Source organism: Lepidochelys olivacea, assembly GCF_965140295.1.
Source record: "Lepidochelys olivacea isolate rLepOli2 genome assembly, chromosome: 2".
NCBI classification, from domain to species: Eukaryota; Metazoa; Chordata; order Testudines; family Cheloniidae; genus Lepidochelys; species Lepidochelys olivacea.
The window spans coordinates 257,266,472-257,289,719 of record NC_140412.1 but is presented as its reverse complement, the minus strand read 5'-3'; the positions used below and the strand labels follow the sequence as shown (position 1 = coordinate 257,289,719).

Here is a 23,248-nt window from a genome sequence, read left to right as displayed (position 1 = left end):
ATGCTGGGAACTCAAGCATGCATCCTAAGGGAATGTACCTTTCTCCCAGCTGGTGGTAGTGCTCTCTTTTGGAATTTGTTCCATCTTATCACATTTGTTTCTGACAGAGGATGTAGCTAGTAGTTGCCTACAGCAGAGAAAAGGAAAAATGGTTCTTATTAAAGACTCAGAGAACAAAATAAGTTGACAGCTATTGGTTTATGGTTGCGTACAAATATGACACTGGACCCTCATCACTAAAAACATGGAGAGAAAAAACTTTTATTATAATAACTGTGGCTGCTCTGGGCTATATTCTTATCTTAGTTACACCTGTGTCAACCCAGAACTCCACTGGACTGAGTTATTTCAGATTGACGTAGGTGTAACTGAGAGCTGGATCTGGCCCTTTATCTTTTCTGCTGTGGTTGGTATGAGATCGCTTGCTTGTGATGGGAAAAACAAACATTCCTTCCCTGCACAGTCATGCTGTTCTGCTTTATAAGGTCTCTGTCACATCAAAAGACATCTGAGCTCCAGTCAACACCATCACACCCAATGCCTCTGCTGGGAGGGGAAAAAAAAGGTTAGAAGAGTAGGTTAGAGAAATAGTCATTCTCCACTGACATAAGTGTGTATGTATACATTAGACTCTAATAGGCTGATAAGCTGGTAGCTTGGATTATAAGGCTAGTTGCCTGATTTTCAGACTTGCTGAGCATCTGTAGCGTAAATTTGTTTCATTGGACTCTGCAACTGTTTAGCACCTCTGAAAATCAAGCCCTAGGAACCCAATTCTGGCCCACTGGTTTGGAATGCTTGCTTAATGGGAATTGCAGTGTTGTAACAGAGGGTAAAATTGATTTAGTCCTAAGTGAGGCACAGAATCTGATTCAAGAGGTGAATATAGCTGAACCACTCAGCAATAGTGACCACAGTATAATTAAAATTAACATCCTTGGGGGGGAGTACCAAAGAGGCCCACCATGGCTAAATATTAGAGTAAAAGAGGCAGTTAGAGGCAAAAATGCATTGGAAAAAAATTGGAAGTTAACTCCTAGTGAGGAAAATAGAAAGGAGCATAAACTCTGGCAACTCCAGTGTAGAAGTATAATTAGGCAGGCCAAAAAAAAATTTAAAAAAAAATCGAATAGCAACTAGCAAAAGATACAAAAACAAGCAGCAATTTATTTTAAGTATATCTGTCTAGTTTCCTGATGATCAGTGGGTTTTAAAGGAACGCTCAAGGAAGACAAGGCCATTGCAGAGAAACTAAATTAATTCTTTGCATCAGTCTTCGCTGCAGAGGATTCTTTTTAGGTGACAAATCTGAAGAACTGTCCCAGACTGAGGTGTCATTAGAGGAGGTTTTGGAACAAATTGAACAATAGTAAGTCACCAGGACCAGATGATATTCACCCAAGAATTCTGAAGGAACTCAAATATGAAATTTCAGAACTACTAATTATGGCATGTAACCTAGCACTTAAATCAGCCTCTGTGCTAGATGTAACACTGATTTTTTTAAAAAAGGCTCCAGAGGCAATCCTGGCAATAACGGGCTGGTAAGCCTACCTTCAGGCAAACTGGTTTAAACTATAATAAAGAACAGAATTATCAGACACATAGATGAACACAATATATTGGGGAAGAGTCAACATGGCTTGTATAAAGGAAAATCATGCCTCCCTAATCTATTAGGAGTCTTTGAGAGAGTCAACAGGCATGTGAATAAAAGTGATCCAGTCAATGTAGTGTACTTGGACTTTCAAAAAGCCTTTGACAAGATCTCTCACCAAAGGCTCTTAAGCAAAGTAAGTCATGGGGCAAGAGGGAAGGTCATCTCACGGATCAGTAGCTGGTTAAAAGATAGGAAACAAACAGTGGGAATAAATGGTCCGTTTTCACAGTGGAGAGAGGTTAATAGTGGGGTCCCCCAAAGATCTGTACTGGGACCCATGCTGTTCAACATATTCATAAATTATCTGGAAAAGGAGGTGAACAGGGAGGTGCCAAAATTTGCAGACAATTTAAAATTACTCAAGATATCTAAGTTCAAAGCTGACTGCAAAGAGTTACAAAGGGATCTCACAAAACTGGGTGATCGGGCAACAAAATAGAAGGTGAAATTCAATGTTGTTAAATGCAAAGTAATGCACATTGGAAAATATAATCCCAACTATACAAACAAAATGATGGGTTCTAAATTAGCTGTTACCACTCAACAAAGAGATCTTGGAGTTATCAAGGACAGTTATCTGAAAACATCTGCTCAATGTACAGCAGCAGTCAAAAAAGCTAACAGAATTTTAGGAACTGTTAAAAAAGGATAGATAAGACAGACAATATAATGTCACTATGTGAATCAATGGTATGCTCATACCTTGAATACTGCATGCAGTTCTGGTCACCCTATCTTATATATCAAAATCTATATCTATCTATCTATGTATGTATATATTAGAATTGGAAAAGATACAGAGAAGGGCAACAAAAATAAGGAGTGTGAAACAGCTTCCATATGAGGAAAGATTAAAAAGATTAAAAGCTTAGAAAAGAGACAACTGTGGGGACATGATAGAGGTCTATAAAATCATGAATTGTGTGGAGAAAGTGAATAAGGAAGTGTTACTTACCCCTTCACATCATACATGAACCAGCAGTCATCCAATGAAATGAATAGACAGCCAGTTTAAAAGTAACGTAAGGAAGTACTTCTTCACAGAACGCTCAGTCAACCTGTGGAATTCATTGCCAGGAGATGTTGTGAAGGCAAAAATTATAACTGTGTTAAAAAAGAATTAGATAATTTCGTCGAGCATAGGTGTCTCAATGGCTAGTTAGCCAAGATGGTCAGGAACATAATCCCATGCCCTGGGTGTCCTTTAACCTCTGACTGTCAGAAGCTGGAACTGAATGACAGGGAATGGATCACTCGATATTTGCCCTGTTTTATTCATTCCCTCTGAAGTATCTGGCACAGGCCACTGCCGGTAGACAGGATACTGGGCTTGCTGGACCATTGGTATGACGGAGAATGGCCATTCTTATGTTCTTATATAAAATTGGGTCATGGTATATAGAACTGGTCAGCAGTTTTTTGGGGTTTTTTTTGGGGTGGGGGCGTTGTTTGGTTTTTTGTTTTGGAAAATGCTGATTTGTGGAACTAGAACTTTTTGCAGGAATGCACTGTTTTCAAGAAAACTTTAGTCTGGAGGTTTTCAAGTCCAGGATGGAATTTATGGTCAAAACCAGAGAGGGAGACATTCACTGCAGAATAGCCAACAGTCCAGCAACAGTCCAGTGGTTATGACACTCACTTGGGACGGGAGACTCAGGTTCAAGTCCTTGCTCCAAATTAGGCAGAATAGGGAGCTTGAGTATCCCACTTCCCAGGTGAGTTCCCTAACCACTGGGCTATCAGCTGTTCTAGGGTAAATCTGTCTCATGTGTTTCTTCACAGAATTTTCAGAGGGCTTATTTTGGATCTGGTGTGGAACAAAAACAAATTGTGAAACCTCAAAAAAAAAATTTTTTTTCAGAACTGAATTCTTTTTTTCTGGCCAGCCCTATTGGCGTAGTGTGTATTTATGTGGCTGAATACTGGTATGCATGCAAATACATTTGCATTGTAACCTTGTTTAAAATGAGTGCTTAGCTCTCTAATTTCTGACTGCTGAGTACTAATTGCAGATGTTTGATATTTTTGAAAAACAGAGAAAGTAATCCTGCACCATCAAAGTAAATAATTCATATAACTTTCAGTTGATCTGGGGCCATTGTTGTTATGCCCTTTCGTTCATTGTTTTAATATGGCAAAGATGATTATCTTATTCTTTTATACTCCTTTAGAGACACACATACACATATGTTTAGATAAAAGTGCATGGCAGGGTTACACATGTACCTTTAAATACATTATTCCTTTTAGTAGAGCTGGCCATAAATTTTTATTTAAAACTTTTCTATGGCACAAAATGGCTTTTTTCAGAAATAAAGGGGAGGGGAATCAGAAATCAGAAAAACAAAAAAAATTAATGTAAAGTAAAAAGTAAAAAGTTTAAAGAAAATGAAACAATTGTCAACATTTTCTACAAAACAAACTTACTCATTTTTGTTCGATTTCTTCCTTTTACAGGTAAAATGTGTTGAATTTAAATAGTACCGTGTTGCATTGACTGTACATGTTAATGATACAATCAAGTGAGGTAAAGCTGAGGCATAAGGGTGCAGTGGAGCATAGTCTGTAGTGTTACGGAAGGGGTTCTGTTCTTCAAAACAAAATGATGATTGCATCTCAAAGATCTTTGTTTCCCCACCGCATTAGGATATGTCTACACTGCACAGAATTTATGGGGACATATACAGTACATGCACGACACATACCCCTAGCACAGCTATAAATAGCCGTGTAGCTGGCGAGGTTCTGCTTAGGCAAGTAGAGTACAGACACGCCGGATCCATAGAGGTATGTACCCTACCCTATGGTCCTCTATGAGCTCAAGTGGTGCATCCCCTGCCTTCCCACTGCCGGAGCCTTTTCCTGCTGCAGGGAGCTGCCGGGGCCTTTTCCCACCCCAGGGAAAGACTCCAGCAATGGGGAACTGCCAGAGCCTTTCCCCACTGCCTTCCTTCTGCCAGAGCCTTTCGCTGTGGTATGTAGCTTCACATTGCCTTGTGGGGGGAGCCCACCTTTCGATGAAGCATGTAGCAAAACGTACGCTACATGCCAGCGCCAGTGGCATGCTTTGTAGATATACCTTTAGGCAGAAGGCCAAACCAACTTCCTTTGAATAATGATGTGACCAGTGTGTGAGCTTGTGATAATGCAGCAGTTTTGCTCTTCAGTGGTAATACTGTAACACCCCATCCCTTCAGTTATCACTGGGGAATCAGCTATTCATCTCACCTTCAAATTCAAACCTGGCGTGGTAACTGTCACTCTTATTGTGCAGACTATCCTCCATTTCTTAGATACTTTCCACCGGCAGTGCCTCAGTTCTGATTCTCCCCCATGCATTCCATAAAGCTCTTTGGGACTCAGCATTCTGCCTGTTTTAGGAATATAAATGTTTAGGTCAACAGCAGATGACAGGTCATGTGTGTACTCTTGGGATTTTAAAACTCATCCTGAACACTGCAACTTGTTTGTACACACTCTGTCTCTCTAGTTCTCTCTCAGTCCTGTGCTCTTGTTCTTTGTGCATCAGCTTTTTGATTCAGTTGACCGTGGGTTGTTGCATCAGTGTGAAAGAGTCTGAAACTTCACTCCAGTGGCTCCAGTCAGCCAAGGAGACAGAACTCAAATAGTGGTGAGGTGTAATTGTGCGTCATCACCAAAGGATTTGAAATGAGATCCAAGGGCTGGAAGCTGAGGCTAGATAAATTCAGACTAAAAATAAGGTGCAGGTTTTTAACTGAGAGGGTAATTAGCCATTGGAGCAATTTACTAACAGGTTTGGTGGATTCTCCATCATTTGCAGTCTTCAAGTCAAGACTGGATGTCTTTCTAAAAGTTATCCTATAGCTCAACCAAAAATTATGGGCTTGATGCAGGAATCACTGGGTGAATTATGCAGGAAGTCAGACTAGAGGATCTAGTCTTTTAAGCCTTCTAGGCTTAAAATCTATAAGAAGTGACAACCCTCCAAGTTATATAATTTTCTCCATGTTGTTCAGCACCTATATGCAGTGATATAATTCCTTAACAAAGTGGAGAGCACCATCAGTGTGCTGTATATCTCTTATCATGTGGTCTCCTCATGTGTGCTCACTACCCTAGACGTATGCCAGGGCAATATCTGTTGAGGGGATTGTTCAGAAGTAGTAAACAAGGTTAAAAATCTTGGCAGTGTTTTGGACCAAGATATTTCCAGAGAAAACCCTACATGTGGAACAAAGTACAAAAACACACCATATGAGCAGTGTTTGTCATTATTTTTCCTATGTTGACTTGTGTAAACCAACAAATGACCTCATGACCACAAGGTTCACTGATTGTAATTTCCTCCTAGCAGTAATCAGAACAGGCCTTTCCATTGCTTGCAGCTTATTTGAAATGCAGCAGCATATCTGTTCACTGACTTGAGTGAGGCATTCTTTGCATTTTCTGCCTATGTAAGCCTTTACTCCTGGGCCAATTCTGTGCCATTGCGCACGTACAGAATTCATGTCCCGCACAGAATTTTTTTTTCTCTGCAGAAAATACATTCTGCCAGAGAGGTGCTGCAGTTACACATTTGCCCATTAGGGGCTGCTGTGGCACCAGAACAGAAAGTAGTCACTCCTGGGTGGGAGCAGCCCCAGCTGTGGATAGGAAAGAGAAGAAGCTGGGCTCCTCAGAGTGCCCTGCCCTTGGGGCCATGTAAGGAAACACAGGATATGGGGGCACAGACAGCATGGGGCACATGGGGCTGCTGGGGGGTCACAGACTGGGGTTCAAAAGGGTTAGTGTGGGGGACAGACTGGAGCGGGGACTGAATGGGATTGGAGGTGCAGGGTCACATGGGGACGGGGGAAGGGATTGGCTGAGTAGGGGTGCAGGGTCACGGAGGGTGCAGGGACACATGGGGACAGGAGGAGGGGGGTGCAGGAACAAATGGAGGTGGGGCAGATGTGCTTGACTGAGTGGGAGAGGTTAGGGGCTAGCCAGGTTCTGCATGGGGGAGGCTCCCTAACAATCCTTCCCTCCCCCTGCAAAAAACCCCTTCCATACTTCTCCCACCCACACCCAACAACCCTCCAAGTTGACACCAGGCTGCTTCCCATCAATTACTTCTCTCTCCCTCAGTTCCTCCATTACCCCTGACTCCCCCAAGCCTTTGCACTATTTCTGACAGGTGTGGGAAATACATTTCTGTATTGTAGTTTAAATGAATTGTTACTCAAAGTTCTGTATTAATATGCCTAGTAAGGAATCTATCAAAAACATATTGTGAATCTTTTTTGTTGTCTGTATTGTTACAGACGTACTTGCTGATGGGTAATTTGAAATAAGTTACCAAAATAATTGAAACTGGTGTGATTCTATTGTGTTGTTTTGACAAATAAAATATGCAGAATTTTAAAAGATTGTGCAAAGAATTTTTAATTTTTTTGGCACATAATGCCCCCAAATTAATAAGCTGACACGCTTGGTTTCTAAAACCATTAACAATGTAGGGTAAGGCTGCAATGGAGACCTCTTTGAGCATCATCTGGGAGAGCATCTCTGCTCTCACAACACCTGCTGTGCAGGGCTCTCCCCCTCATGTGTTAAGTCAGCAGGGAATTACTCCCTTGCTATAGGGTCTAGGATATGTAGAGTATGTCGGGTATGCATGTAGGCTAAGTAGGGTATGCACCTTGCTCCTTGTTGAAAACCATCTCAATCCACTTTCACTTGCTTCTGGAAAACATCTATTATTATTTAACCCTGATCAGAGATCAGGGCCTCATTGGGATAGGCTCTGTACAGCCACTTAATTTTTTCCCCAATTATGCTTTTTAGAATGTCCATTGTTGAAAGCATATATATTAACTTACCCTTCTATTCCTATTTCTTTTAATATCAGACTTCCTTGTTTGTTATCTGTTGAATGTTAAAAGGATGTATTTTAGTTATGTTGTTATTACCTTTATTTTGTCTTCTTTATGTTGAACAAAGGCTACTAATGAATTTTAAATACTGATCGCAATAGCTAAGAAGCTTTAAAATTATATATTTTAATTTTTACAGCTGATTCTACAAGAACTGAAGTATGTTGCTTCCTGAAAATTAAAATCAGTGAATCAAACAAAACCCTTTATTCATCAAATCCCCAGATTCCTGTAACTATATATGCTGTTTGGTGGATAATTTTCAGATATTGTATTAATTTGGGAATGTGCTTGTTAGAAAGCAGGTTGTCAATTCATGATTCCTTCACTTTTGTGGCAGAAAACTACTTCATAAAAAATGGCACTTCGGACGCACTACTCTGTGGCAACAGCTCAGATGCTGGGTAAGTGCAATCAAAAAAACATCTTTGCTTCTTTTCTTTTCTTTCTTTGACACATTTTGGTTCAGTTCTGTTCACTTCTAATTGGCATGAAGTAGGGATTTCAACTTCCCAGCGTCAGTAGTAATGGAAACAAAGATAATGACAATATCAGGCATAATAGTACAATTTTCTAAACAGCAGAGGAAAGAGATTGGTGTGTCTCACTTATAGAGGTCTGAATTCTTTAGCTACCTTATTACAAACTCCTTTTTCAATCAGTTTAATTTTCTCCTCAAAAAAGTGCTTGAAACTTAATAACATTTTGGCTGAGTGGGTAGTAGTTTAAAGGAAATGAAAGGTGAAGAAGGAAGCAGAAAAGCAGAATGGGGAAATAGACTGATGATTAATTCCAGTATTTCTAGCAGAGGAGGAAGAACAGAATAATAAATTCAAACCTTTGGCCCGTACTGAAACCAAGATGTTTTGGACATGCAAAGACACTTTGTTAATTTGTGAGCTTCATGTGCATGTAATGCAGGTGTAGAAGGTATGTATTCCAGTTTCTCAAACCTCTGCAGGCAGTAGAAGGAACAGGAAATATATGCCTCTTGAGATGCTAATTCAGGTTAGCTGCACAGAGGCAGGGTAGAAGCCTTCCTTCACATACTCATCACCTGTACACACAGTCCTTCTCAGCTGTCTTTGATCCTGATTCTCCAGGCTCAGTGGAAGGTGGTGTGATGGTGGAGAGAGTGGCTCTTGTGAGCCTGAGAGGATTTCGAAGGAGGTTAAACTATGAGGTGAGGAGAAGGGCTTATGATGGGAAGGGAGAAGGTTTTAAGCCCCTGGGAGGTTCTGAGCTGCAGGAAGTTGGGTAGGAAGGAAGAAGGGGGATCTCAGAGTGAGGGGGTTTGTTTTTGAGTTAAGAGGGAGAGAGAATTCTGAGACTGGTAGGTGGGTGAGAAGAGAGGGTTTGGATCTGGTTGAGAGGGTGCTGAGCGGGTTGGGGTGGACTGAGTTGGGACAGGTGAGTGTGGATGAATGATGAGAATGGAAATGTGATTGGCAGAAACTCTGGTGTGTGTGAAGGAGGGTGTGTCGGTAAGGGGAATGGAGGAGGTAGGAAGGTTAAAATCTAGACTGGAATGTGGGGAAAGGCAGGCAGAGAGAAAGAAGAGGTCAGGACTAGGATAAAACACTAAAGGGACCCAGAGAGATAAGCACTTTTTCCGCCTGCCACTGTCTATATCTGTATTTACATGCACACAAAGGATAACTGGATGTGTCAACCTTCTCCCTGCATGTCTTGTATGTCTGATCTGTATTGCCAGGCTGATTTAGACTGTAAGCTCCCTGGGCAGAGGGCCATGCCTTCCTCGACGTTTGTTTTCAGGAAAGGTACAACATCAGCACTCAGTAAATAAACATGGATGATAGTAATGCACTGCATTAGCCTAAGCTCAGGCTGGAGTCTAAGACTATAGGAGAATTTTCTAGGAGGTCTCAGGTCTTAGAAGTCCCCTGAGGCCCTCCAAGCAGTGGTAGTTTAAACACGGGTCCCGGTGATATGTGGATTTGAGTCCTGGCTGGCAGCAGGATACCCAGGGCCCAGACCTTAGTTCCATTATGCCATTGGGGCTGAGGGGGAGCAATCACTGTTGGAGAAAACTGGGATCAGGAAGTCATGACATAGAAAAGGTTGGGGGTGCTGGACTTGGTTTCCTTCCATTGACCCTGAGTTTGAATGTAGTGCCTGTTACAGGGTAGTCAGCTCCTTTAAGGGCCCGTGAGCCAGTGGCCAGGCAGCCCCGTTAGATTATTGGACCCAGTTGCAGTGGGTTCAAATGATGCCTATAAAGGGCTGAGAGAGCTCAGTTGAATGTGGGGAGGGCACTCATCCAGTTAATTCCTGGAAAGTTCTCTTTTTGCCTGGCTTTTGTCCCCTGTCTGGTAATGGGACACAACCGGACATGCTTTTGTCTGGTATCGGGTGTGGGACACCATTTTGAATAGCGTGCCACTCCTCCCCCACCGGCCTGACCTCACGTGCGGTGCGCTCTTGAAACTGGTGTTCCCTGTGTGGCGTGGCCTCACACACACCGTGCATCCACCATCATGCCAGCAGGGGCGGGGTCACCCAGGCAGGGACGGGCCCACTCCATCCCCAGAAGTGCCAGAATATCCATTATTCTGGTAACATGTGAGCGGCCGCCCTAGTTGGATGGAAGCTGCAGGAGGGAGGTTGGTTCCTGTGTCTGGCCCTGGAAGAGGGTTAAAGGCTCCTGCAGCCAGTGTTGGTCAGGGGAATAGCGTGTGTGTGTGTGTGCGTGTGCACATGTGCACGCATGTTACTTTTGTTTGCATTAATAAACTGTGCCCTGGGGGAAGGGCCTGAAAGTGACCTGGTCATGGTGTTTAATCTTTCTGAGGCTGGGAACACACACCAGCAGCAGTCTGCCATACCTTACCTTGTTATGTGTTATGGGCTGGGAGCTGACACACTTTCGGCTGGATTCACAACAGGGACTTAGGCTATGACTACGCTACAGCTTAACTTAACATAAGTTATGTCACTCGGTGGTGTGAGTTAGCCACCCCCCTGAGTGACAGAATTTAGGCTGACTTAAGCACTGGTATGGACAGCACTATGTAAGCGGGAGAGCTTCTGTCCTTTGTAAGACACATGAGGTAACTTTCCTGCTTTACTCAGCACTAGTGAGGCCTCAGTTTGAGTACTGTGTCAAGTTTTGGGTGCCAGATGTGGACAAACTGGAGAAAGTCCAGAGGAGAGCAATAAAAATGATACAAGGTTTAGAAAACCTTACTTATGAGGAAAGGTTAAAAAAACCTGGACATGTTTAGTCTTCAGAAAAGAAGACTGAGAGGGCACCTGAGAACACTCTTCAAATATGTTAAGGGATGTTATAAAGAGGATGGTGTTCAGTTGCTCTCCATGTCTGTTGAGGATAGAACAAGAAATAATGGACTCTGCTGCAATGAGATTTTGATTAGATATTAGGAAAAACTTTTTAACTATAAAGATAGCTAAGTTCTGGAATAGGCTTCAAGAAAGGTTGTGGAATCCCCATCATTGGAGGTTTTTAGAAATAGGTTAGACAAACACCTGTCAGGGGTGGTGTAGGTTTACTTGATCCTGCCACAGTGCAGAGGGTTGGACTAGATGACCTTTTGAGGTCCTTTCCAGCCCTATATTTCAGTGATTCTGTTTTAAAAGTCATGGAGACATGGTAGTGTATATTAAAATGACTATATGTCCCAGGAACTTTCTTCAAGACACCTGAAGACACCAAGACACCCTTTTTTATTTAATCAAGTCAAACACATGTTTGTTTTTTTTTATCTAACTACAAAATGTTTCCAGATGTATTGCTGTACCAAGCAAAATTTGCTGGCTTACCAGGAATAACAGTGAAGTGGAAACCAGGTTTAGTGTTTGGAAAAATGTTGGAATGAAAAGTCAAATGAGCATGGATCTTCCATTGTTGTTTGGATTGTTGTTATAGACATGTTGGTCCCAGGACACAAGAAAGACAAGGTGGGTGAGATAATATCTTTTATTGGACCAACTTCTGTTGTCACTGTCTCTTCCACCAACAGAAGTTGGTCCAATAACAGATATTATCTCATCCACCTTGTCTCTCTCAAATGAGTGTGGATGAGATCAAAGCTGTTCTTTTTCTCAAAGTGAATGTCAGTGACACTTGTTCAGTGTTTCATGACAAACACATTCAGTGCACTAAGTTACTGGGGGGGGAAACATCCTCCACTCTGAGAAATAAGCACGTGTCACTGAGTCAGAAGTTGGAAGTAGTGACACCACCGTGATATTTTAAAAAAATACTTTTCCTGTTGTGTGACTAACTCACAACCCTAAAACACAGATATGCAAAAACACCCCTGTTTTTGATTTTCAAAATATGGCCACCATCGGAAATATCCAAATTGGTTCCGCTTTGCAATTACAGCTTTTTTTCCCTCATTTCTGATTAAAATAATAGGGACAAAAACAGCTATTCTGATTGCTAAAGAGGTTAACTATTTAAAATATTGAGGGTATTTTTATTCTGTTCCCTAAGTCCATGACATTGACAAGTCCAGACCGTAGATATTAACACAGTCTACAGGGTGACCAAGAGCTGGGCATGAATCACCAGCCACCCCTCAAAATAGACATGTGCCCACACAGCTGGCTTATCTTTGAAAGATCCCATGGAAGGCATGCATTTTAAGGAGAGATTTGAATGAGGAAAGGGAGTTGATTGATGCGCTGGTTGAGGAAGTCTTCCAACCATGGAAGGAAGTAAACAGAACAAAGTGGAGAATGATACAGAGGGTGCTAGCAGGCAGGCTTGGGAGCAGTGGAGTGAATAAGATGAGAATAAATGGAAATGAGAACAGGGATGCAGGTGGTGCAGAGATGTAGAAGCTCATGGAGGTAAAGGACCGGAAATTTGAACTTGATGTGGAAGGAGAGGAGAATCCAGCAAAGGGACACGGGGGACATGGTATATTAGGGTAATGAGTGATCATTGCTGTCACGCTATCTGGAGTGGCTCATGACTGTGAGTGCCTACCTTAGGGCAGACTGTCAGAAACAAGGACAGACACCCCAAACTGGTGGTGTGTTCTATAATTAGATTTCACCAAGCTCACAAATGTGAACTCCTGGATCACTATAGCAGTCTTACCATGGAATCACAGACAGTCCCCTTGGACTCCCTAGTCTATCTTGTGACCCAGACAAACTGAACTTTGTGATAAATGGTCACTTACACCAAAAATCACACCACATTCAGGTTGCTTCCAGTCCCAAGAGACCAGTCACTTAGCCCAGAACAACTGGTACCCTAGATTAGTGCTTCTCAAGCTATCTGATGTGGGGGACCAGCAATATTTTTTTCCGATGGCTCGTGGACCAGCACCAGTCTGCAGACCACCACTTTGAGTAGCACTGCCCTAGATTTTACATAAAAGACAATGCCTCTAGCCAATCATGTAATAAACTATCTAAAGGTTTATTAACTAGGAAAAAGAGATGAGTTATTTACAGGTTAAAACAAGCAAACATATACACACAAATAGGTTACCCTTTAAATCCTAAGAGTGACAGAGTTGTAGTGATCTGTAAATTTAAAAAAAAAAGGAGGACTTGTGGCACCTTAGAGACTAACAAATTTATTTGAGCATAAGCTTTCGTTAGCTACAGCTCACTTCATCGGAGGCATTCAGTGGAAAATACAGTGAGGAGATTTATATACACAGAGAACATGAAACAATGGGTGTTACCATACACACTGTAAGGAGAGGGATCAGGTAAGGTGAGCTATTACCAGCAGGAGAGCCGGGGGGTGGACCTTTTGTAGTGATAATCAAGTGGGCCATTTCCAGCAGTTGACAAGAACGTCTGAGGAACAGTGGGGGGTTGTGGGAGGAAATAAACATGGGGAAATAGCTCATCTTAAGTGATCACTCTCGTTACAGTGTGTATGGCAACACCCATTGTTTCATGTCCTCTATGTATATAAATCTCCCCACTGTATTTTCCATTGAATGCATCCGATGAAGTGAGCTGTAGCTCACGAAAGCTTATGCTCAAATAAATGTTAGTCTCTAAGGTGCCACAAGTACTCCTTTTCTTTTGGCTTCGGTTCAGAGTCTCTGGTCCTGTCGGAGTTCAAACAGATGGAAAATTATCCTGTGGCTTTGTTTTATTTCCTTCCTTCAGCTTCCAAATCTACAGGACAAGCTTCCTTGCACATAGCATTTCTCAGATGTGATAAGGCCATTAACCAGTCCATTGTATTGTGATATTCCTTGATGGGCCTTCTGGATGTGTGGGGAGAGGATAAATTGGTTAGTCTCTAAGGTGCCACAAGTACTCCTTTTCTTTTTGCGAATACAGACTAACACGGCTGTTACTCTGAAACCTGTCCCCTGCTTGAGTTCACAAGTTCAGAGCAAACATTTTCAAAGTTATAAAGCAAAGCTTACATATTTTCTTAAAGCACGGAATGCAGACATTGAGAGTGAGATTAATGCATGTAGCAACTTACAAACATTTCATAGACTCTAAACGCTACATTCGTTCTTATAAGCCTAATACCTATTATGAGCAAAACTAATACACAGGTGAATTGTTCTGGACTCCAGCTATCAGTTTTCTCAGTTCTGAGCTAATGCCTGCAGCCTGGGCAAGAATTAGCATCTGGCCTGCCAGATTCACATCTCTAGAAAGGAGAGAAAAAGTATCTTGCTACAGTACTTGCTTAATTTTGGATTTAGCTCTTTAGTAATGAACAGGAAAGTGTGTATCACGTGCTTTGGATTTAAAAGACAAAACTAATAAGCTGTTGGAGAACAATGAGCATAAACTCAATGGCAGTTTGAGTAAGGACTGAAAACTGAGTCAAGCCTTCAGGAATTGGCCATGCATTCCCGATAAACAGTGCTGGCTTGAGGCCTAACCTGCACAGGAAACTATATAGGACACCCATTTCGTAGGGATGCCTCCAGCCCAGTGACCACTTCCTCCCGCCCCACTTTGAACACCAATATGGCTGTGGCTCCAGCCCCTTTACAGGTTTCTCCTTTCCTTGCCGCAGCACAGCTCTAGCCCATAAGCAGAGGTGGTGGCCAGAAGGGCACCAGAATTATAGGTGCTGACTGTGATTTAAAAAAACAAACAAAAAAACCCACCCTAAACATTTATGTTGATCTCTGCTGCATGTTTTTAACTGATGACAATAAGGGAAAAGTGTTCTTTTTTCATTTAACCAATTGGCTGCTGCTGAGCATCAGACTAGAAAACACCTGCTGTGCTGCTGAATGTACCAGATACGTGCCCATTGTCTTCACTTTTAAAACAGGACCACAACACCGTGGCAGATGTGATGGTGGAGGACTGTCAGTGAAAGGGTTCTATCAAGTTACATCAAAGCTGCTGTATTATTAATGTAGTCATGTTATGGGCATTCTCACTTTTCTTACTGAAATTGTAACTTGCTAATTTTGTAAAAATGCTTATAAACCTGGAGTCTGGTGTTTCCTTATCAAAATAGGATACAAATGTAGAGGGGCCACATCAGCTTGGAATCTAGAAAATTATCTCCTTCTTACCTCACTCCCTAGCCTCCTCCCGCTCTCCACCCCCAAAAAAATGAAAACAAGTTTCAGCTTCTACACCTGTCCCTGAATCTTCTCCCAATTTTTGTGGTTTTACAATGACATTTTCCTATTTTTTTTCAGAATTTTTTTCTCTCTCCCTTGTGTTGGTGTGAAAGATCCACACAAACAACAGGGGAAATTGTCTGCTAAGGGAAACTGTGAAACTGACTAGACACAAAGTGCTGTCAAATGCACACGGTAAACAAACTGGACAGCAAAAGATAAAAGTAGCCTTCTGCTCTGTTTGTTTTCATGTATAGTAATCTCACAGGCTACTTGTACCAACAGTAAGAAAACGGGTTTTCTGAGCAGTGTGGTTTTTCCGTCAGTGGTGTTCTTTTCAAGTGTCAAGGTCAGACTGCTTAACATTTTTTTCCTTTCGCATGACATGTACTGTATGTTCAGCTCACGGGCTGTAGTCTACACTATCATATTAACAATGCAAGTACATTTGCATCATATCTGTACTGATATTGCCAAAAAGGCTAGTGAATGGAAAGAAAAGTCGGCCTCTAAAGCTACTTCAGGATATAAAAAGAAGGCACCTTTGGCAACTGCATCCTAGTAACTGTTGCTATAGAAACTTTAGCTACCTTTATTCTCACTGTGACCTTGATTTTTTCTTAGCAGGCTACTTATAAATAACATATATATATAGAGAGAGAACGAGGCATATTTCTATAAAACTTTGTAACTCTTTTGCTCTCATCTTAGTCTTAGTCTATAAATAAAAGGAATTTAGAATGGAAATCCTCTTAAAACATTTTAAAGTTATAAAATGAATCCTAATCCTGTTTTAAAGTATCTTTATAAAGGTATTTGTTGTGTTGCTCTGTTTCACTGAGGCAATCTATACCAACACATAAAACTCCATCTGCAACCTGTTTTTTTTCATAGTTACCAAGCATACAAAAGTGGCATTTTAATGATGAGCTTTACTTCCAGACATATTAACAGCACTTTTGTACAGTGTATCACAGTGATGCCCCTCAACTGAAATACTAATCCTTTGCACTTACATATCCTCCATCCAATGATTTCACAGTACTTCACAAATGTTAAGACACTCACCACACTCCTCTGAAGAGGGGAAGTAAATGTGCCCCATCCTGATGAATGGGGCAGTGCATTTATGTCGTTTTATGTACATTGCTTTACACTGCCCCATGCTGCATTTCTCACCTGGACCGTGGCAGTTTGAGAGAGGTGAATAACTTGCATGATCACAAATACCATTCAGTATATAGCATCCTCTCACACAGCTGCTACTCCACTGACAATGTAACACAGCCCCAACGGTGTGGGAAACTGTTGAATTGAAAGGGAGGATATACAGAAAGCAACAATGGCAGTTGCCTTTATTCTGCTGCTGACAACTATAACAGCGAGAGCTCTGGTTTGCCTGAAATTCATAAGCCTCCATTTACTAATGTTGTTGTTAATTGTGTATTATTGTGGCTTCCAAAGGCTCCATTCAGGATTAAGGCCCCACTGTGCTTGGCGCAGTACAGGCATACAGAAGAGAAATCCCTTCGCCTGAAGGGTTTACTACCCAAAAACACAGACAGACAAAGAGGTAGAGGTTAGGGATGCAGGTTGCAAGTAAATGAACTTGGTGAAGATTGGACTCAGCTTTGTTATTTACCTGGGGGAAGGGGTGGGGAGGAAACGGGGAAAGCAATAGCTACAGCTCATTGGCTGCTTAACTGTGGTCCTCAGGCTGGGTCTCCTGGGTGTCTCGGCCGAGGTGAATCTTAAGGAGAATAGGGTAGTGGCTGCTGGTATTTTATCAGGGGCTATTTGCCATGCCTGGGAGAAAATCTGGAGGTGTCTGAGGGCTTAGTTATGCAAAGTGCTGAGCATGCTGGCCCCAAACCAACAAAGTGTGTGCTTAACTTTAAGCGTGAGTCGTTCCACTGAAGTCAATGGGGCTGCTTGTGCTTAAAATGAAATACGCTTCAATACTTCGCTGGATTGGGGCTGGTGTGTTCAGCATCTAAGAGAAGTGAGCCCAGTTGGCATCTTAAAATGCCATTAAAGAAGACGTCATTTTGTAAAGAACTGGATGCATTCTTTTAACTGTCGAAGCTCATGATCCCATTATGCAGTAATTTAATAAGCAACACTAATAAACTTATTACAATCCCTCGTAGTGGATAGCATATTTTAAATGAACTTACCTAAGTTATGATGTAAATAACATACTCTTCATCTACTTTGTGTTGGTTAAAATCATATTGGAATGTGACAAGTGTGTTTGTGGCAGGAGAGCTCCTCACTTCAGTGTAAAAAACACACAAGAAAGTATGCATACAATCTTGTGAAAAATGTTATAGCTTACAGGGCGCACACTTTAGTACCCCACTCTTAGAGCTAGATTGTATATTTGAAATGCCTCACTTGTGAGTGGATCATTGCATCAAGGACTCTGGGTCTAAAAGCATGAGCCAGTACTACCTGAGCTAAAGTAGCTAGCTCTTCTTGGTCCAGGGCTCATCAACCGCAGCGAGTTGGTGTGGGTTACACATTTACAATCTACCCTAGTTAAGGGGCAGTGCATTCCCATCCTGCCCAAGCAACAGCACAGGATCTTCCCCCTTGCTACAAAGGCGTAGCAGTCTGCTACTGGCCCACACCAATAGCAGATTACAACCTCCCTTTGCTGGTTTGTGCACTATGGGATGGAGCCAAGAGTGCCCACTCCCCACCCACCACCTTGAGAGGGCAGCTGTGGGCGCACAATGTTTGTTTACTTCTGCATGCCTGAAGTCAAGGCCTAGGGAGAACATACAGGGGTAAAGGGGGTTCCTACTCCCATTTGCACAGGTGCATAGGTTTGGCCACGATCTGGCTCTCAGGGTATAGGATTTATGTGTCTGAATTGAAAGCCAGTGGTTTTGTTTTTTTAGTTTGTTTTGTGGTTGCAAGTCAATGAGCATGCAAAAGTCAGTGGACAATCTGAGCCTACATCAATCCCCTCTGTGTGATATCTAGACTTTAGCTCATTGCCTAAGTTGCCAGTGCCTCTCGGGAGCACACCCTCTTATTTCACATCAATTATTGTTGCTGAGCTAATTTAGTAAATCCAGCAATACTCCCTTATACTCCCTATTTGGCTTCAAGCCTAAACAAGCCTTGGAAGTCCAGTGGTCCCCTCTACCTACTAGACTCAGGCTTTTACCCCCGCTGTGTTGCTAAGGGGGTATTTCTCATTCTATTAAAATTTACCAATTAAAATTTATTTCAGTGATTTCAGCTATAAATATCTCCTCTCATTTTCAGAATCTTTCAGCTTATTGTTATGCCAGTCCACAACTTTTATAGGAGCTGTGAAGATTCCTTATCACAGTTTTGTTTTAATTTAAATAGTCCAGTTTGTACTTATCTATTTGGCTCCAACTTTTGCTGTCTGTTTATAAACCATTGTATGTAATAGATGGAGTTGGACTTTTGCTACCTAGGACAATTGAGAGTACAGACCTCTGCACAGCCCCTCTTATGTTTAGAGACTTCGGGGGGTGACAACATTAACAGCTGTGAGTTGCTACCTCCTGGTACCATATGGCTATCACTGTGTATATTTTCAGGCTCTGAAATGCTGTGATCCAACACACAGTAGTTCACCAATCTTCTTTCACTATAGAGCCCAAGTAGTTCATTACAGCATGGATCAGCAGGTTACTGTGTTTGTCCAGATTAAAGACTTGAGCCAGAGCATTTTGTAATTATGTTCCTTAGCTATTACTACCTAGACTGCCCAATCTGTGTCATTATTTAAAAAGAGGCTTAGTCTTAGGTCCTTTAATTTTCTGTACTGGTGCCAGCAAACTATGGTGATTATGGCCTGATGGATGGATGGGTAGATTGGTGCTTTTAACTGTTCTTAATCGATGACACTGTAATTGCATTGTGATTAATTGTACAGCACCCTGTGAAGGATGTTATATTAATGTAGCTTCTTGTGGTTGCCAGTCTGAGTGAAATCCTGTCAGACGCTTTCTCCTGGAGCTGTAGAGCCTAAAGAGTCTGCTACAAAATCCAAAGGGGAAGACTTTAACATCCTAAGTAAAATCCTGAGATTCCTTTAAAAAAAAAAAAAGCACCTCAGAGGGAATAGGGATGGTTCCCAAAGAATAATCGTAAATGGGAGCCCTTCCAGCTAAATGGGAGCCCTTCCAGTCCTTGCCTACAGACAGCCCCGCAACCTGAAGCAAATACTCACCAACAACCACATACCACACAACAGAACCACTAACCCAGGAACTTATCCTTGCAACAAAGCCCGTTGCCAATTGTGCCCACATATCTATTCAGGGGACACCATCACAGGGCCTAATAACATCAGCCACACTATCAGAGGCTCGTTCACCTGCACATCCACCAATGTGATATATGCCATCATGTGCCAGCAATGCCCCTCTGCCATGTACATTGGTCAAACTGGACAGTCTCTACGTAAAAGAATAAATGGCCACAAATCAGATGTCAAGAATTATAACATTCATAAACCAGTCAGAGAACACTTCAATCTCTCTGGTCACGCAATCACAGACATGAAGGTCGCTATCTTAAAACAAAAAAACTTCAAATCCAGACTCCAGCGAGAAACTGCTGAATTGAAATTCATTTGCAAATTGGATACTATTAATTTACGCTTAAATAGAGACTGGGAGTGGCTAAGTCATTATGCAAGGTAGCCTATTTCCTCTTGTTTTTTCCTACCCCCCCCCCTCCAGATGTTCTGGTTTAACTTGGATTTAAACTTGGAGAGTGGTCAGTTTGGATGAGCTATTACCAGCAGGAGAGTGAGTTTGTGTGTGTATGGGGGTGGGGGGGATGTGAGAAAACCTGGATTTGTGCTGGAAATGGCCCACCTTAATTATCATGCACATTGTAGGGAGAATGGTCACTTTGGATGAGCTATTACCAGCAGGATAGTGAGTTTGTGTGTGTGGTTTTTGGGAGAGGGGTGAGGGGGTGAGAGAACCTGGATTTGTGCAGGAAATGGCCCACCTTGATTATCATGCACATTGTGTAAAGAGTTGTCACTTTGGATGGGCTATCACCAGCAGAAGAGTGAATTTGTGTGGGGGGGGTGGAGGGTGAGAAAACCTGGATTTGTGCTGGAAATGGCCCAACCTGATGATCACTTTAGATAAGCTATTACCAGCAGCACAGTGGGGTGGGAGGAGGTATTGTTTCATATTCTCTGTGTATATATAAAGTCTGCTGCAGTTTCCACGGTATGCATCCGATGAAGTGAGCTGTAGCTCACGAAAGCTTATGCTCAAATAAATTGGTTAGTCTCTAAGGTGCCACAAGTACTCCTTTTCTTCTTCCAGCTAACAAATCCCTTATGGCTTCTTCATAGGACACAGCCACTTCTAAAATTTTTCTTTTCCATGCAGTGTTTCTAAATTGTATGCACAGCCTATGGATCACCACTCTTTGTGGGGGAGTTTTTCTACAGTAAGCTCACTGGGAATTTCAGGTGCTTGCAAGTGTAACCTATATTAGGAAAGTATAGGTCTTTGTGTCCTTTTGGTGTAAGAGGATGAAAGGCTATTACAGATATTGGTTAATAGAGTTCTTTAGTTCAAGTGATAGAGGCTCATGCTTTTAGTACAGAAGTCCCTCAAGTTCGAACACTGCTGAGTCCCTGGTAGCGTACTTTGTACATGTACTCCATGGTCATACAAGATTCTTTCTTATTAGCAATCTATGATATACCTGTCAGGTCATCTTATGTTAGTGGGAAGACTGCCAGATTGCAGGGAGTTGTAAGCATAAGTAAACATACACAAATTAGTGTTGTATTACAAACAGAAGATATTAGACCAGGTTTCTGTCGCTCCCTTCAGCACCAGGAAGGGTTACCGCACCATTCCTAGTGCTTTTCAAAAGAGAAAACAGACAGCCTTTTCATGTACATATGAGTAGCTGGTCCAATTTCCTTACACTCAAAAAGAAGTCACCCTAGGCAGTGATGGTGGCAGTGAATCTGAGGGGGACCTTCTAGTGGCAGTGCAGTCCAATCTCATGGTGCTATGAGGCTTATCTGAGATTTGGTGTGAGTGGTCAACAACTCAATATTTTCCTCTTTTTTAGCCACAGCCCTTCACCTATTCATAACAGTGATTGAAGAGGGTCTCCAGAGGGAAAGCATTCCAGAAATCCTTTATCTGTGCTGTATTTGGAGACAAAGGTCTTGCTAACTTGCATTCAATGGCAAAACTTCCATTGACTTCATTTGGAGCAAGGCTAATGAAACATGATATCCTTCAAGCCACATACAGCTCTCTTCAGATGTTTCAGCAACACCTGCTCTCTTCAGGTGATTAAAATAAACAAGAGCACAGTGAAACAACCCAGTGGGATCACTTGGGATTGTTTTTCAGTGAAGAACTGAGGAAAACCTTTCTGTGCTTGGACCAAAAAAAAAAAAAAATCTCAAGCGAAGTTTAGTCAGTTTTTCTTAAAAAAAGGAATGAGCCTTACAAAAACTTCTCATGGCCTGCCTGGCCATGCTGCCTCAAAGTAGGCAAAATGAATGTTTCTTTAGAGTCAAGAAGATTGGTTCCTCAAATCACTGGAAAAATATCCTAAGCATACCATGGACACTGTTAGGTGTCTGCAGTATCAGGTGAAAGACAAAAATCTAATTAATATCTAGCACCTGGTGACAATACGTGCCATCCTGTTGGGATGGGGGACTTACTTGGAAGTTCATGTTGCACAGGGGAAATGGTCAGACCACAAATTCAGAGTAAACACATAGATTTTAGAAAAGAGAACAGCTTGATTTTTATTCCTTTTCCTCTTCACCAAGCCTGTAATGATAAAATCAAAGTAATACAGGAGTTGTGGCTCTCAACAAAGTGAACCAAAGTAGGAAAGCTCAAGAAGGAGATTCTTTTCTTAGACTGGGAGCAAAAGAATTGAAAATGTCTCTGCTTTTTTCATGTAGCATAGTCAATATGGACTAGATCTTCAGAGGGTGTAAATCAGCAGGGCTCCACTGAAGCACACAAAATCAGATTATATTTTCATTTGCACAGTTAATAAAATGTAAACTATAGGATGGAGGGTTTCTACCTTCATCTAAAGTCCCATGCAGTGATAGATATGGATGCATCTTGCAAAGCTTCAATATTTCTTTCTTTCTTTCTTTCTTTCTTTCTTTCTTTCTTTCTTTCTTTCTTTCTTTCTTTCTTTCTTTCTTTCTTTCTTTCTTTCTTTCTTTCTTTCAAAGCAGATTTATTTAAAACCTTGCACTTGACTAATGATCTTAGATTAAGCTTCTGAAAGTGTTGTTGAATTCATAATATTGGTGTCTGGCACTGGAAAACTTCAAAACCACTGAAAATGCACTGAAGAATTATCTCAACCCCAAGATCACATTGCTACCTTGTAGTATAAAGATATGATCTATACCATATACATAGCTGTTCTGTTCAGGAAACAGTACTGTGACACTTCTCCCGCACCACCACCGTCACCACCACATGACTGACTTTGAATCTATTCTAATTTTGGCTTGAATTCAAAGATTTACTTTGATTTGCTTATTATTAATTATTATTTTATTTTATTTTTATTTATTACTGCTTTTTGGTTTGGTGTCTATTTCTATTTTGTTTTGCTAAACATTGTGCTAAAAAGCAATTGTGCCTGAAACACCCTATTGTGTAATGGAGTGAGAGGGTTCTTATTATTCTGTCACAAGACATGTCATACTTGTTGGATGTGTTTGCCACTCCACATGACTGGTGTAGAAGTGTTTTACAGGATCAGCTGACGGGATATTTCTGATTAATAGCCCTGACTATAGACAAGTTAGAGAAATTTGATTCTTCTTTTTCACAAGTAGAGGTTCAAATTCACCATCCCCAATGTGCAGCATGTTGCTCTGTTCAAAATCACTGCTTGGAAATTATTCTTTGTCATTAAAATGCCTTCACAAAGCCACATTGTTGTAGCCATTTCTAACCATGTCAGCCAGAGCTTTTACAGAGCTCTAAGACCCTTACTAGGCTCTTACCTATCCAGTGCATAAGCAGATAGCTGCTGGAACAACTGTGTAAAAAAAGGCATGCACGTTCTGCTGAATTCCTCTTTTCCTG

The 23,248-nt window shown here is 41.7% G+C and overlaps 1 protein-coding gene across 1 annotated transcript in view; it reads left to right on the top strand.

Annotated features, from left to right (window-relative positions):
• Nucleotides 1–23,248, top strand: part of LOC311515404 (sodium channel protein type 5 subunit alpha-like) — a 319,354-nt gene that overhangs the window by 109,892 nt on the left and 186,214 nt on the right. The window contains exon 8 of the mRNA XM_084618414.1: nucleotides 7,898–7,961. Within this exon, the coding sequence (XP_084474540.1) occupies nucleotides 7,898–7,961 (64 nt within the window). The remainder of the gene's footprint in view (nucleotides 1–7,897; nucleotides 7,962–23,248) is intronic.